The sequence below is a fragment of the Sturnira hondurensis genome, unplaced genomic scaffold, assembly GCF_014824575.4.
Source record: "Sturnira hondurensis isolate 20B ecotype Veracruz unplaced genomic scaffold, ASM1482457v3 Scaffold0002840, whole genome shotgun sequence".
Lineage (NCBI taxonomy): Eukaryota > Metazoa > Chordata > Mammalia > Chiroptera > Phyllostomidae > Sturnira > Sturnira hondurensis.
In genome coordinates this window covers 10,947,667-10,964,703 of record NW_028075471.1, presented here as the reverse complement: position 1 = coordinate 10,964,703, position 17,037 = coordinate 10,947,667, and the positions used below count along the sequence as shown (strand labels likewise).

At 44.0% G+C, this 17,037-nt stretch overlaps 1 protein-coding gene across 3 annotated transcripts in view; it reads left to right on the top strand.

The window, feature by feature from the left end:
- ADAMTS9 (ADAM metallopeptidase with thrombospondin type 1 motif 9) overlaps positions 1 to 17,037 on the top strand; it is a 176,543-nt gene that overhangs the window by 139,003 nt on the left and 20,503 nt on the right. For 2 of the 3 annotated variants that reach the window (XM_037040884.1, XM_037040883.1), the window contains 4 exons: positions 88 to 261; positions 11,617 to 11,790; positions 15,433 to 15,627; positions 16,645 to 16,777. In XM_037040884.1, coding sequence (XP_036896779.1) covers positions 88 to 261; positions 11,617 to 11,790; positions 15,433 to 15,627; positions 16,645 to 16,777 — 676 coding nt within the window. The remainder of the gene's footprint in view (positions 1 to 87; positions 262 to 11,616; positions 11,791 to 15,432; positions 15,628 to 16,644; positions 16,778 to 17,037) is intronic. The other variant, XM_037040885.1, reaches the window with a different exon arrangement.

The window sequence follows — 17,037 nt, the reverse complement described above, 5'->3', positions numbered from 1 at the left end:
CACACACACACACAACACACACACACACACACACACACACACACCCAAAGACCCAAAGCTCCCACTTACACACTCTTGTCTTCTTAGTGCTCTGTGTCCTGTGGCCAAGGCGTGCAGCGGAGAAGTGTGGGCTGTCAGATGGGAACGCACAAGGTAGGCAGCGAGACCGAGTGCAACCCCCACACCAGACCAGAGTCGGAGCGCACCTGCCAGGCCCCGCTGTGTCCTCTCTATGCTTGGAGGGCAGAGGAATGGCAAGAAGTAAGTAGAGCCATGAAGTGAGCACTTGCCAGGCATTTTGCTCAACCCCCTTGCTATCATCACATCTATCCCCTGTGAAGCCTTCAAGCGCAGTGACCAGGCTGGCTTGTTCCCAAAGGTTTGTGGTCAGAGGCAGGCAGCTCACTCCCACCAGGCTGGAATGGCCCCTCCTTTTTTCAAAATTCCTCTGTCTGCGTCCTTGAATGTTCCTACTCTGGCTGCCTCCAGAGAACTTTAACAGGCTTTAGGCCAAATGCATGCAGATAACTGTCACAGGAGGAAGGGAAATGAGTGAAATATTTTAAACACGTGCATCTTGACTTGGTTGTTCTGTGGCAGACAGCCACAGATGGTCTCCAGTAGGACTGTATTCCTCCTCCTCCCAAGCCTTGGCTGTCAGGTAGGAGAGAGGCCCTCACCGGAAACCCTGATTAATTAGTGAAGTATTTCACAACATTAAGAAAATGATGGAATCTGAAGAATTGCTCTGTTGATGCAGAAATAGAGAAACTTGTTTTTCTCCCACTTAATGTTTTGTTAAAGAAAATGTTAATGTTTAATCAACATTATTATGTTAATTAACATTATTAATTAACAATATTAATGTTTCGCCAAAGAATATACTAACTGTCCCCAAGGAAAAGTCTGGCTAAAAAGGTAAGACATTAATAGGAGCTAACCTCTGTATCCAGAACAGATAATTCAACTGTAGAATAGGGGGAAAAGAGCTTTAGGAAGCAAAACCATGTCCATTGATATTGGAATGAAATGGAAAATGCCTACCATTATTCACAATAGCTAAGACATGGAAACAACTCGCATGTCCTTTGACAGATGACTAGATAAAGAAGATGTAGTAAATATAGAGTGGTGGGCAGAAGTATGTTTACAGTTGAAATACAAATAAATAATACAATAATTAATGAATAATAATACGAGAATAAACTGTTTCACATGAAGTACAAATAAATAATACAATAATTAATAAATAGTAACACAAGAATAAACTCTGTGTTTTACGTGTTCACAACTGTAAACCTCCTTTTGTCCCACCCTGCGTCTACACTAGACGGCTACTCAGCCATTAAAAACATGAAATATTGCCATTTGTGACAGCATGGTTGGGTTTTGAGGGTATCCTGCTAAGTGAAGGAAGTCAGGTGGAAAGTGCAATTCCACTTTTTTCCAGTTTTATTGAATATAATTGACATATAGTATTATATTCATTTTGGTGAAAATATGACAATTTGATATACTGCGAAATAATTATCACAGTAAGTTATAGTGATAACATATTGGAACTTGAGGGTATCGTGCTAAGTAAGAGGTGGAAAAGTGCAAGAGCCATTTGATTTCACTTCCATGTGGAACATGGAACTGAAGGCAACAAACCAATCAAACAGGCAAGAAGTAAACCCACAGACACAGACAACAGTATGGTGATTAATAGAGGGAAAGGAGGTGGGGAGGTTGAAGGAGATAAAGGGGGTCAAATACAGCGATGGAAGGAGACTAGACTTCAGGGGGTAAGCGTATAATACAGTGTCAGATGCCGGATTATGAAGTTGTACACCTGAAACTTATATAGTGTCATTGACCAATGTTATCCCAATAAGTTTAAATGTAAAAAAGGAAATGCATTCTGTAAAAGGTTTGGAGATACGAATAGTAAGACAGAAATTTACCGCCAGGAGGAGTTTGTGTAACGGGGTCCATTGTGGCCTGCACGGTGGTAAGTGCTTTCTGTTCACCACCTCGCTTAATCTTCATAACCAGTAGACAAAGTCGGCATCGTTAGTATGACCCCATTTTTCAGTCAAGGAAAATGAGGCTCAGAGAGCCAGTGTCATTTGTCCGAACGCCACATAGCTGGCAATTGGGAGAATCAAAACTCGGTACTACATTTATTCTTTTAGAACATTATGAAATACTATACTGTGTGCTTTTAAATTATTATTTCATACTAGCACTGTGGCTAGTCCACTTTTTTCCAGTTTTATTGAATATAATTGACATATCGTATTGTATTCATTTTTGGTGGAAACATGATGATTTTATATATGTGTATATTGCAAAATAATTACTACAGTAAGTTATAGTTAATATCCACTAACTATAGTGAAATACTGTAGCTGTATAACTAAATACCAATACCATTAGCTATAATGAACCATATAAGTGAAATCATATAAGTGAAGTCATCTCTTTCCTTTGGGCTTTCACCTTCTTTCTTCCTCCTACCTCCTCTCTCACCCATTCACTCTGGGACATTTAACCTAATGCCTAGTTGGGGCAGGCATGTGTCTGGACTTTCCTCCCTTCATCTAGTGACACTTTGACTTGATGTCAGCGAGCTCGCCAAGGCACAGCTTCAGAGCCCACTGAATGAGAGGTTTCCCCAGCCCACCCCTTTACAGGAAATCATCTTCCTCTTAGTAGTCCTTGGCAACCATCAGAGCTCTTGTTTGCTTTCTGAGTGTACCCTTTCCTCTTTTGCTTCCCCCTGTCGGGGGAATTAAAACTTGCCTGTTTATTGACAAGATGCATTTCATGCAAGTTACATAGCAAATGGCACCCTCCTCTTTTTGAGAAATAAACCACACATCCACCTTGAGAAGTATAAGTTCTACATACATACAATAGCATCATCCACATATTTCATACAGCCACCCATGCTGTGCGCTGCACAACTCCGGAGGTGCCGTTTCCACAGGCTGCAGTGGCAGAGGCACCCACTAGAGTTGTATAGCACAATGGCCCTACAACTGCTGATGATTTTAAAAAACCATACATCTTATCATTTATTAAGCTATAGACTGAATACTATGTGGAGAACCTCATTTAGCCTTTTCCATAAGTCTCTAATGTATTAATTAAATTTCTATCCTCACTGAAAGATGAGGAAACTTGAGGCTTAGATAGGTTAGTTCATCCAAGTTTATGCATTTACCAGGCAATAAGGCTAGGATTCAAAACCTAGCAGCCTGACCTCTGGAACACACGCTCTGAACTTTATATTCCCCTGCCTTTTGGTTACCTAACTTGAATAATTTTATTTCCCTCTTAATGGCTTTTCCAGCCTCTTACTGCAGAGTTGGCATCAAAGTAGAATTCCCTTGACTGGGTGATCACCCCCACCTACTTCTAAAAATAAAATTCTTGGTCCAGTTGGTTGATGATCAGACCTTAAGCCATGTAGTTGGACTGGGTGGATAGGGGTCTCAATGATGTTGGAGCTCTTTTGTTTATTGTGAGTCCTGTTGGCTCTGTGTGCGGAAGAGACATCAGTGTGCTTCATGGCAGCACAGTATAGCCCCTGGACGTTCAGATGTAGGGCAAAATAATTGGAGATGAGGAAAATACTCTGTCCAGACATTAGTGTATCATTTTGTTCATGCCCTGGAAGTATCGTTTGTTAAAACAAAAGATCAGTCCATGTGTTGTTCTGAGAAATTGACTTCTTTTTTTTTTAGATGTCACTTATTTATTTATTTTTAGAGAGAGGGGAAGGGAGGGAGAAAGAGAAGGAGAGAAACACTTTAATGTGTGGTTGCCTCACCTGTGCCCCGTACTGAGGACCTGGCCTGCAACCCAGGCATGTACCCTTGAACCAACAACACTTTGGTTTGCAGGCTGGCACTCAATCCACTGAGTCACTCCAGCCAGGGCCAGGAATCGACTTCGTATCTCTGGGTTCCAGTTAGCTCATCTGCTAAATGGGGATTATATGGTAGACTTTGTTAAAGGGATTGAAGGTCCTGCTGAAGATTAAGTGAGAATAAATGAGGAGGTTCTGCACATTTTAGATCTTTCACCAGTGCTGCTTCTCTTCAGTATAGTAGCCTTGGTGGAGAGTTCAGATGGTGACCAACACTTCAGCTTGGCCTCCATTATCACAATGTTGGGCTTTTAATATCACCTGCCAACTTTAGGCTAAATACTTGGCCTCTCGGTGATCAGTTTCACTCACTTTAGGCTTATATATAATGCTCATGAGGTTGTTGGAATTTTTAAAAAGAAAAACAAATACTTTTAAAGTTTTCTTATGATTATAAAATCATAAAGGATTCACTTATTAATATTATAATTTGACTTGAAGTTTTTCTCATAGTTGCAGAGGGTTTTCTATCAAATATGAACTGTATGTGGCTTATGCATCCTTAGCACTAATAAATAAATTTCCCAGGACCTGCAAGTTTTCTGTTTTCTTTTTAAATCTTTACCTGGAGTACTCTCTCTCTCCTCCCCAGGAACTCTGTATCACAAGGCTGCCCTGCTCTTTCCCCTACTTCAGTCACCCATGTGCATCCTTCGAGCCTCAGCCATGACATCACGTATTCTCAGGAGCCCATGCTGATCACCCCTCCACACTAGTGACTGTCTCAGGCGCCCCTCTACTTCTCTTACCCACCCCCCAAAAAATACTCTGCTGTAGCAGTTCCAGTCTGAATTGTGGTTGCCTGCTTTTCCTGATCTGTGTTACCTGCTGTTAGGGGTCAGAGAGCCTATTCACTAGTTTTCCCCGGCATTCAACACAGCAACTAGAGCACTGAAGGCACTTGTTGAATGAATAAAATGAATGGAGGGACAAAAAGAGTTGGGAGGGAGGGAGGGAGGGAGGAAGGGAGGAAGGAAGGAAGGAAGGAAGGAAGGAAGGAAGGAAGGAAGGAAGGAAGGAAGGAGACATTAAAGAACAATGTCTGCTAATTGATAGCCTTTCTTCTTTAAATCTTTAGAATGTCTTTTAGAACAGTCAAGCAAACTGTTTTCTTACAAGTACAGCTGTTTTATTTCCTTGTCACAGTGCCACGGACAAGCTGTGCTCGGATGTGTCTGGCCTTTGCAGAGCTGCCCACCCCACAGCTGTTTAGCCCAAGGCAGGGACTTGGGTCACTCATACATATTTGGATTCTAAGAACTTTCATTGAGATCAGCTGTGGAGTGATTTCCAACTTTATCTTCTTAACACAGAAAAGTTAGAAATGAGCATCAAGTCCTTGGTCAGATGGTATAATGATGTTATCAAGTTTCCAATAGGGAGTGATCAGGTTTTGATGTATGTACAAGGGCCAGATATTAACTCTTTTATTCATTCAACAAAACCTCATCAAGCACCCACAACACCTCCTACAGTGCCAGGTAGTAGGTGTGCATCAGGGATGCAGAAGAGATCATAGAATTGCCATGGTGGGGTTGACAGAGAAAACAAGCAAATGAACACGTTTCATGAAATTGTCGATTGTGAAAAGTGCCGTGATGGGAAGTAAACTAGATGCTGAGAGAGACAGAGAATGACAGGCCAGGCCTACCTCTGTAGGGTAGTCAGGGGGCAAAGGGCAAGGGAAGGTGATTCCACATTGAAGGAAGAGGGAAGACAGAGCCCAGTGCCATTGCACAGAAGAGCAGAGCATGGCCTGAGCAGAGGCAGTGGGGATGAGATGCTGATAGGAAGTTGGACTGCTCGAGTGGCTGTGTCATGATGTGCCCTGTAGGCCAGGGCAAGGGTGTGGATGTTCTTTGGAACAGTGTAGGAGGTTTACAGGCCCCTGCAAGACCTGACCTCTGCCCACCTTCTGGAATTCCTATCTCAGACTGAAGGCTCGAACAACTCCAAACGGCTGTTGTCACCTGGCCCCACTTCCCCTTGACTTTCACCTCTAGCCTCCACGCATGCAGAGCCCCTCCTGAGCCGGCCGCCGTCTCCTCCTTGCCTTGGCCTGATTCACTCACCAACACTTGCCCTCCTCCTCTTTGCCCCCTGCTATGCAGCATCCCTGTCAGCACCGTGGGAACTCCCACCCTTGTCCTCTTCTGCTGTCACACTTGCAGAAGACCTTGATGGCTCCTTCCTCTGTCACAATCACTGTTGTGAACCCACATCTGCTCACACAGCTACACAGAGCACCCTAAACATTAAAGCCAAGGGCCACCAGTTCACTGGTTATCCTGACACATGGCCCCAAACTGGGAGAAGTAGCCACCCCGGGTGTCCTAATAAAGAGAGAAGGGGAGTAAGAGGACGTCAGGGCTGTCCCCAAGCACCCAGCACAGAACTTGGCCAGTTGAAAGTACAGGCTGAAAGTGTGAGTGACCTTAAAGTCATGAAATGTCTCCACAGTATTGTGCCTGCCTTTTTCCTATGCAAAATATACTCTTTGGGGGTAAAAGTGTGCAAAAGGTTTTCAAAAATTCACATTCTGACTGTAACATGAGCTTTGAGAATAGAAACTGTTGGTAACTTAAAGACCCCTTTTCCTGTAATTTACAGCCGTGTTAGATAAATGGATTGTCAACACTGTTCCTGAGAACAAAAACCTTTGCACAGCACATAGAACATGGTGCTGTTAGATTCTTCATTTGTCCTGTGACTTGTCCTGTGCTCACGCCCCTTGACAGTGATAGCCGGCCCTGGAAACAGCACAACAGATTCTCTCACCGGTGGAGAAAAGCAATAACCTTAAAAGGGAGAAAACATGAATATGAAGTGATTTTCACACCCCACCCTCACAATGGAATCTGTTAGGGAATCTCACCAAAAGAGTATAAAGCAGCTTGATTGCAATCTTTAATTAAAGGAAAGACAGTTTCTCAAATAACGCTTTTTAGACCTTTACCCTGTGGCCAACCTACCTAGCTAAATAAAATAGTAATTTATTAAACTTTTTTTTTTAGGTCTTACCCTCACGTTTGGAAAGTTATTCCCCCACCCTGCTCCTGCTAATTTCAGCACATTTAAAGGCTCATGTAGCCTGTGAGACTATGGGCCAGCTACCCGGTTCAGCCCAGTGCTGTGGTTATTTGCTTTCTCAATCCCAGTGTGGCTGGAGTTCCAGAAGGCTGGTGGTATGACTTAGACACTTGGTATACTTTTTCCTAAAAGCTGTAATGAAATTTGAGAAAACCTGTTATTAAAATGAGGCTAGTTGATCTTTCCAGCTGTTTTTCAGGACATTTCTAGATCATTTTCTAGAAGAAAGGGAAGCGTTCATAAATCACAATGGGGAAGTGATATTACCAAAGGCTGATGAAATCCAAAGTATGGGACTGGGCTTACTTTCTGGTCACCCAGACTCATATTCTAGTTAAGATGGAGGACTCCAGGAGAAAAGACTTGCTGTGTGATTTTAGAGTTTCTGTTGACTAATTCCAAAGCATTGAGCATTGTTGGTTACTAATTTCTATTTTTCTAGTAGTTATACTCAATTGTGGACTAAAAAGTCCACATACTAAACCTGACAAACTCAAGGAAGGCCAGCAGGGTGGGTCCTACACACTCAGGGACCTAAAGTAACCACATGCAATGGTCTGACATAAAAATTTCTAAGTAAAAGCGGGTCCTGAGGGTAGTCACGTCCTAGGCCTGTAGCTTCCTTGACAAAGGTCAGGGTTTACTTAAGTGAGCCTGTCTGTTGTCCTTTTGCATCTAAGATAACATACCTTTGAAATGTCAGGGTAATCTCCTTTTCCAGACCCCTCAGGCCACAACCTCTGCACCAGAGAAGAGACGGAAGAACCCTTCATTGTTACGTTGTTTCCCTGAATACCATCAAAATGAGCTGTAAATGTTAATTGTTATCTATCCTGTACTATCTATGTAAAAGAAGTATGTATCTCTCCATTTTACTTCTTATACAATCTCAGAGATTTCCCCACTTTGCCTTCTCCCACCACCCTAATCTATCACCAATGGATTTCATGTAACCCCCTTACATTTCCTCCTTTGATTCTGATATATGGAGTAAGCTGCAAAATTGCCATTCTTCTGAGCATTTTCTCAATCCATTGAGATTTTACTTCCTGGCAATTGATGTCAGTTTGGCTCAAATAGACTCATAAAAATGTTCTACAGGTTTGGATGTTTTTACACCAGGTAAGGTTTCCCAACTCCCTTTTCTACCATTGGCAAAGGAGTGTTTATAGTAGTTAAACATTCTTCAAACCCTAGAGAGAGACACTTAACAAGCAGAAAGTATTTAGTAGTCCTTGTATTTCTGCTCTAACCTGTTACTCACTGACACAGATGAAAGCCCAATGAGTCAGTGAAATGACAGGACACTGAAAGGGTTAGTACAGGTTGTCTGCTTAATCACGATCTTCTGCGTCACCTAAGTTCTGATGAATTCCTTTCTCTAAGGGGAGTTAAGCATTTCTTCTGCATATATCTACACAGCACAGATTAACCATGTTTTGTTTGTTTTGTAACATTCAGTGGCTCCCTAACATACTTGGCGTTTTTTAAATGAAGAAATAAAAACGTTCTTACTTCACAGTCATTCCCAGCATCCTCCAGGGGCACAGAAAACCCAAAACCCACGGAGCTGGGATTGAGCTCGGAACTGGACCCAGCCAGCCTTCTGCACTGGTTGGAGGGGATTTGCTCCCTTGCGCTCATCTTATAGTGCTTTTGATTCATGTTTGCACCCCAGAAAAATTGCGTATAACTTCACATTTTATATATTGAGGTTTTCTTCCAAGCAGGAAAAATAAATGAGTCCAGTTTGTCAGTGATAAGGGACTACAGGAGACACCATATATCCCTTCTACTTCCTGAAGAACAAAGTGCCTCACAAAAGGCAGGGATACAATATGACCCAGCATTTCCACTCCCAGGCATGTACCCAAAGCATGAAAATCAGATCTTAAACCTTGCACATGCATGTCCACAGCAGCACTGTGGAAAGTAGTCAAAAGAAGGAAACAACCCACACGTCCATCAACGTTTGAACAAACTGCGGTATATCCATACCATGGACTATTATTTAGCCATAGACAAGATGCATGCGTAATGTGGGAGAATCTTGAAAACCTTATGCTATACGAAACAAGCCACTCATGAAAGGACACACACTGGATAATTGCACTCATACGAAATGCCCAGAATAGGCAAATTCATAGAAACAGAAAGGAGAGAGGTGGTTGCCATGGGCTGGGAGAGTGAGGAGGGAGAGCGACTGCTTACGAGGTCAAGAAAAAACAAGAAGCATCTCAGGAAAGAAAATCTTTTTTAATTTTATTTTTCAATTACAGTTTATACTGATATTATTTTGTATTAGTTTCAGGTGTACACATAGTGCTTCAACAATTATATACTTAACAAAGTGTTCCTTCTGATATTTCCAGTTCTCACCTGGCACCATACATAGTTATTATGTTATTGACTGTATTCTTTATGCTGTACTTTACATTACTCGTGATTATTTTTTAATTGGTACTTATTCATCCCTTTGTATTTTCCACCCAGTCCCCCTACTACCCTCCTATCTGGCAACTATCTGTCTGTTCTCTGTATCTATAAGTCTGTTTCAGTTTTGTTTGTTTGTTTGTTTATTTTGTTCCCAAGATTCCACATATACATGAAATCATATGGTATCTTTCTCTGACTGACTTATTTCACTAAGCATAATAACCTCTAGGTCTGTCTATGCTGTCACAAATGGCAAGATTTCATTCTTTTTACGGCTGAGTAATCTTTTTTGTATATATGTACCACCACTTTTTTTATCCACTCATCTCTTGATGGGAGCTTGGGTTTCTTCCATATCTTGACTATTGTAAATAACACTGCAATTAACATAGGGGTGCATATATCCTTTCAAATTAGTGTTTTGAGTCTCTTTGAATGTAAACCCAGAAAAGGGATGCGTCATAAACAATGCTATTTTTCACTCTTGAGGATCCTCCACACTGCTTTCCACAGTGGCTGCACCAGTCTGCATTCCCACCAGCAGTGCGGAAGGATTCCCCTTTCTCCACATCCTCACCACCACTTATTGGGTGTGGCTCTATTAATAACAGCCATCCTGACAGGTAGAAGGTGATGTCTCATTGTGGTTTTCATTTGCATTTCTCTGATGATTAGTGCCATTGAGCATCTTTTCATATGACTATTGACCATTGTTAGAGAAGTGTCTATTCAGGTCCTTTGCTCATTTTTTAATTGGATTGCTTGGTATTTTGTTGCTGAGTTGTATGAGTTCTTTATAAATTTTGGATATTAACCCCTTATCAGATGTTTCATCAGCAAACATCTCCCATTCAGTGGGCTTTTTTTTTTATTTTGTTGGTGGTTTCCTTTGCTGTGTAAAAACATTTTAGTTTAATGTAACTCCAGTTGTTTATTTTTTTCTTTTGTTTCTCTCGCCCAAGGAGATGTATCAGAAAAAATATTGCTAAGAGAAATGTCAGAGATTTTACTGCCTATATTATCTCCTGGAAGCTTTATGGCTTGGGGTCTTACATTTAGGTCTTTAATCCACTTTGAGTTTATTCTTGTACGTGGTATAATAAGGTGGTCTAGTTTTGTTCTGTTCTTTTTGCATGTGTCTGTTCAATTTTCTCAAAAAAGAATTTTGAGTTGAGTTGACTCTGAAACTCAAGTGGACAGCATAGAGATAGGTCATCCTAGGACAAAACTTACCAACTTCTCTGTTTTCCTCACTTGGCTCATGGGAATAAAAAGATGAGTCCCTTCTACCCCATGAAGAGATGTGTGACCTGGGACAAGTTACTCAGGCTCACTACAGCCCCAATTTCTTCATCGGAAAAGTGGAGATCAGAGCAACTACTAACTCTCACTGCCTAGCTCCCTCAGTCTTAATATTTGTCTTTGCTACCGAGATACACAATCCTCTCCAAGGGCAGGGGCGGTGCCATTGTGTGTGCTCTTGTTCACCCAGGACCCACCCCAGGGCCTGACACTTATTAGGAACTTGGTGAAAATCGGCTGAATGACTGAGGATGAGAGCAGTTCACCTAGAGAAGAAAGGGCTGCAGGGGCCGCAGGAAAAGCTCTCCTCAAGTCCCTAAAGGGGACTCATTGGTGGAAATGAAACTTGTCCTTCCTGCTGTTTTGGATTCAACCACTAAGACAAGACACTGGAATCTGCAGAGATATACTTATTTCTGTTTTAAGATGAAATGGGCCACTTGGACAAGTAATGGCTTTCCTGACTCGAGAGGTATTTAGCCACCTGTTGAGTCAGGGAGAGGAGGAAATAAGAGTTTGAAAACCATTTGGCCATAATTTTCAAAAGATTCCATGCTTGAGTGGGTATTTGAAGTAAACAGGTCCTTTTCAGACCTGACATTCATTCCTTCCTGGTTTCCTTCCTGCATTCAGACAGCCACTCACGGAACGCTTCTCGGTGTACCAAGAGCAGTGCTGCAGGGAACTGGGTTCTCTGATCAACCCGGACCCCAGAGATCGCACGGTCTTAAGGGGTTATAGACAGGAAAACCAATAATTATAACAACAGGATATTATTTTTCTACATATAATAGGTAACTTATATATAACAACAGGATATCATTCTATTATTCTTCCACATCAACACCTGTTTTGTTTGTCTTGAATAGTGCACCAAGACTTGTGGCGAAGGCTCCAGGTACCGCAGGGTGATGTGTGTGGATGAGGAAAAAGGCAGCGAGGTGCACGGCGTGCACTGCGACAGCAGCAAGCGGCCTGCCGACCGGGAGAGCTGTAGTTTGCAGCCCTGCGAATATGTCTGGATCACAGGAGAGTGGTCGGAGGTACATCCCGGGGACTCTGTAACTGTAGTTTTCAGGTCAGCAACGACCCGAGGGAAGCAGAGTGATGAAGGCAGGAATGTGGGAGACTTGACCCCCCTGCCAGTTCTGCCTCTGAGCACTGAGTTCTCCAACAACAAGCCCCTCCTCCTTCCTGGGCCAGAGCCCCACATGTGCATATTGGGGGAGATGCACCAGGTGATCTGAGCTCCCCTCAGCTCTTCATTCCGTGATTCATCTTGATGTCTTGTTGGTGTGAGTAGGAAGAAATTATTGCATGGGCTGCAAATTCATAAGATGCCCCTCAGTGTCTGAAGAGAAGTAGAAGAAAATGTCTCAGTGTCCGGAAGACAAATCAGCACATGGTGTGTAGCAGGAAAAGCTACACAAGTCCCCTTGTCCCTACAAGTCCCCTCTGTCCCACTGCAGCTGAGGCCATGCAGAAATGCAAGTCTGGTCTTACCAGACTCGACTTTTCAAGAGAGGACAAAAATCTGGGAGTACATGTGAGATCTCCTAATGTCAAATTGTGGACTCAGATTATTCACTGGAAACATTGTAGGGGGCAAACCAGACACATTCATGGGCCAGATGTGTGTTAACCATTTCACAACCTCTGATTCCAAAGAACAAAATAATTCTCCATATTCTCCAAGGAATCTCAAGTATCTTATTTAAAAGTTTTTTTAAAATTTATTTTTAGACAGAGGGGAAGGGAGGGAGAAAAAGAGAGAGAGAGACATATCAATGTGTGGTTGTCTCTCACATGCCCCCTACTGGGGACCTGGCCCACAACCCAGGCATGTACCCTGACTGGGAATTGAACCAGTGACCCTTTGGTTCACAGGCCTGCTCTCAATTCACTGAGCTACCCCAGCCAGGGCCTCAAGTATCCACCTTTCCCTATCTCCTCCAGATACAGTGCCTATCTGGGCACTTTTATTATTAATCCACCAATAGTAACAATAGCATGATTGTTATTATTTTCAAACTTCATGATATTTTCAAATACTGAAATATCTATAACATCAAAACCAGTTGCCATTTGGCACCCCAAAAATCTAGAAATGGGAAAGGGAAGCACCTGGGCTCGTAGCAAAGGTGCTTGCCGTCACTGGGTCTCTTCAAGTTTGAGTGTCTTGAGTGTTTTATTATTTCTGTACTAAAGTCTTTTCTAACTCTGCCTCTCCGTCCTTCCCTCTTCTCCAGTGGTTTTGTCTCCTGTCCTCCTGGGGGGACATTTGGCAATGACTGGAGACATTCTGGGTTGTCACAACCTGGGGAGATGGGATGCTCCTGACATCTGGTAGGCCAGGGGTGCTGCCAAACCCCCCTGTCATGCCCAGGACACTCCCATCGCCTTAGCCAGTCTTTGGTGTATTGTTATTATTCTGCAAAAGAGTTTTGGTTTCTTTCTAAGATTTGAGTCATGTTACCACTATAGCTTTAATAAAACCTTAATCTTAACCCCTAGAAAATGAGATGTAGAGGATTTTTTTTAAATGGAAAAGAAAAAATAGCCTACTACATATCTGCAGATTCTCAGAGGTATCAGAGATTTAGAAAAATCTACAAATGTGCAAAGTTTAGAGGGTTGGAAACAGGGCCTCCCACAGGTACAAGGAACTAGAGGAGGGAGGGACCTGTACAGGAAATGATGCCAAAGGGACAGGACCAGAATTCCCTCTAGAAGAGCATCATCACCCAGCGTTCTGGGTACTCTTGTCTGCATACAGCCCCACCTGAATCCGAGAAGGCTGCAGCCAGATTGGAAAGTAGGGGTTCCCTCAGCCCTGGCTGGTGCATTTCCCTGTTGGGCCTGAGTGTATAACTGAGGCAGGGAGCCCACAATCTTTCGGTTTCATTTTACATAACCATTATTTTCCAATTAGAAAGTAAGGCACATTCCTGGTGGAACAATCACGTGACCCCAAAGCAGGGAGAATCAACAGTAAGGTTTTCCTCCCCTGGCTCCACCCTCCCCTCCCCAGAGAGGAACCTCCTACACGTCTGATCTCTGGTCTGAAATGGATTAAGGAAACCAGAGGCAGCACGTATTCTTTCCAGATTCTTTTCAGAGATGCGGAGGCCTCTGAATAAAGCCTGACCATGTTTGGGTTCATTTCCATCAGGAAAGGCCTGTTTGCCACTGCATCACGGCATAAATGACCACAGGGCTGCTTCAGTTTCTGCTTTGCAGGGATCCAGTTCCCAGGACTTGCCTTCCTTCTCTGACGTGCAGCCCTGTTTGAATTTGCATAGATTGAGGTCATGGCACCGGCGCTGGGGTGGACACTCTAAAATACCTACACCTAGAACAGAGCATTTGTTAGCCACCTGTCCACACATGAAATGCCCCGGACTAGACTCCCACTGCCCTGGCATGATGTCAGCTGGGTCTTCGGACGTTTGAAAAGCACAGCCAAAGAAGGAAGAAATGTACCCGCAGCATCGTGCGTGCAGGTCTTGAGCCAGCTGGAAGGAATGCCCTGCGTGCTTCTGGCTGGGCCTGTTCGTCCCCCACCCCCACCCCCTGCCTCAGGGGAAGACTTCAGGAAAAGACTTCTCCCTGGAAAGGTTTCAGGAAAGGAAAGCCATGTGGCTTAAAGTAACAGCTCAGGGGATGTTAGGAAAGAGCACACTGTGGCTTTTAATGGCAGGTAAGGACTGAAGGAAGCCTTGGTCCCTCCCCCCAGAAGAGAAGCACACACCACAAGGTGCAGGCTGCCCCTGGGGCCCCCGCACCCTCCTCAGAGAGCCTGAGATGGCACTGGCACTGGGGATGCCAGTTGTCTGATGACTCTGACCGAAAATATCATCAAAACTAAGTTTGTGGTCATTCAGACTTACTTTTAAATGATGTATTATATAAAATACTTAGCTGGGGACATTGAAGAGGATGTAAATAACCAACTAGATGTCCCATCACAGAAGGGAGCTGGGACACTAATAAGACATCTGTTCCTTCTCCTTTTCTGTACCTTTAAGTATTTTTAAATGCATTCTGATTATGGCAAAAAGGCTAAATGACTGCATGAGAGAGAGAGGAAGAGAGAGAGAAGCAGAAAGGTAACATTTTAGTCCATATATGTAGCCATGGAGAGGGAAGAGAGAAGGGCATTAGCTGGAAGTCAGATGGAAAAGCAGGGCGCATTGACTAGGAATGGAAACTGTCCCAGGGTCCTCTTTTGGCTGAGTGCTTGGATTTCACATTCTTCTCACATGGGCTCTGGCTCTCTCTCCATCCCACTTGGTCAGTTCTCTGTTGTGGTCATTATAGGTTTAGAAAAACATGATTCGTCAGGCAGTGTGTGGGCGATGGAGGCTGTAAATTGAACCAATGACAGCTGGAGTTCACCCCCCCCACCTTTGCCCTCTGCCCTCGAACCCCAGAGAAGAGGCTTGAGGTCCCCCCACCCACCGCAGAGGGCCAGTAGGAGCACTAGACCCATGTGGTGGTGGCGGCAGTGCACGCCATATGGGGCACCTGTGTCCTGCGTGCTAGGGGCTGCTGCTCAAAGTGCAACAGGCTAATAAGCCAAGAGCCTCAGCAGCATTGTCACAGGTTCAGCCTGCCAGGTGGGGTTGGGGCGTGCTGCGGCTGCCCCGGGCCCTGCTCCAGCCTCTCCCCTCCTCTCTCCTCAGTGCTCAGTGACCTGTGGAAAGGGCTACAAGCAAAGGCTCGTCTCCTGTAGTGAGATTTACACCGGGAAGGAGAATTATGAGTATGGCCACCAAACTGCCACCAACTGCCCGGGCACGCAGCCCCCCAGTGTCCACCCCTGCTACCTGAGAGAGTGCCCCGTCTCGGCCACCTGGAGAGTGGGCAACTGGGGAAGCGTAAGTAGATGGCTGAGTTATCAAATAGGAAAGCTTTTGGATCAAAAACCCCGTCTTAGAAGTGGCCTGCCTGACCTACCCAGAGTCATTCTCCTAGAAGAGACCCTGGTGAGAAACAGCAGTTAGCTCTCGACGTGGGCTCCTCTGGCTGCATGGTTGGTCCGGTGCTTAGCGCATGCGCTCTGAAGCCAGGCAGCCTTTGCCTGATTCCTGGTTTGGCCACTTCCCTGTCGGATGACCCTGGTCAAGTTCAGAACTTCTGAGTCTCAGTTCACTCATCTGCAAAATGGGTGGTTGTGATTCAGATGGAAGTGGTTCACACAGAAAAAGCACTTAGATTATAATTACCTGTTTTAAGTTTCATATACTCTCCATAATTTAAAGTTAAAAAGCACCTAGCGCTTTGTCACTTAGTGAGTTTTAGTTACTGCTCCTGTTGCTTGGAAGTCTGCGTGTCCTAGGTCTTCTGCATTGCATCAGGAATTCTTCATTGCATGAGGGGTGCAGCGAGGACATTTTAAACTGGAGCTGCACTGGGGAACCTCCACAGCCCCTAGCCCCTGGTTGCTCAGTGTCATAAAGTGACCAGGCAAAAATTCAGGACCAACTGAAAATCATTGGCTTTTGAATTCTGTCTCTACCATGACCTCGAACAAATTTCTTAACCTTTGAGCCCTAATCTCCCCTCTGTAAAAATAGAATAATGGAAGTACTATCTCAGGGTTACTGTAAGGCCTAAATGAGAATATAAAATTATATATATATATATATATATATATCATATGTATGAATACATAGGGAACTATGTATATAGGTAGGTAGGTATACATAAATATGTAATATAAAGCTCAACACAGGAATGGGTCCATAGTAAGTGTTCAGTTCGTCAGCTGTTTGTTTTGGTAACAGAGGGTCTGAAATGACACCCTGTACATACCGTCAGGCCCAGGGCACCACACCATAGACCAGGCCTCCCAGGTTCAGTGACCATATCACTGATTCTGCTCTGCCCTGTAGTGCTCGGTGTCCTGTGGCCTTGGAGTGAGACACAGATCTGTGCAATGTTTAACCAATGAGGACCAGCCCAGCCACTTATGTCCCGATGATTTGAAGCCAGAAGAGAGGAAAACCTGCCATAATGTCTATAACTGTAAGTTGGCCAAGTGAAGCCGTCTTTTAGAAGCAAGAACAGGGTTTCTCTATGTGTTCACCTTCCCATTTTGCAAATGTAAAGTTTATTTTACAGAAGTTGTCCCCTTGCCTTGACTGGTGTGGCTCAGTTTGTGGTGCAAACCGAAAGGTCCCCAGTTCTCTTCACAGTCAGGGCACACGCCGGGGTTGTGGCCAGGTCCCTGCTTCAGGGCCTGCAAGAGGCAACCAATCAGTGTTCCTCTGGCACACCCATGTTTC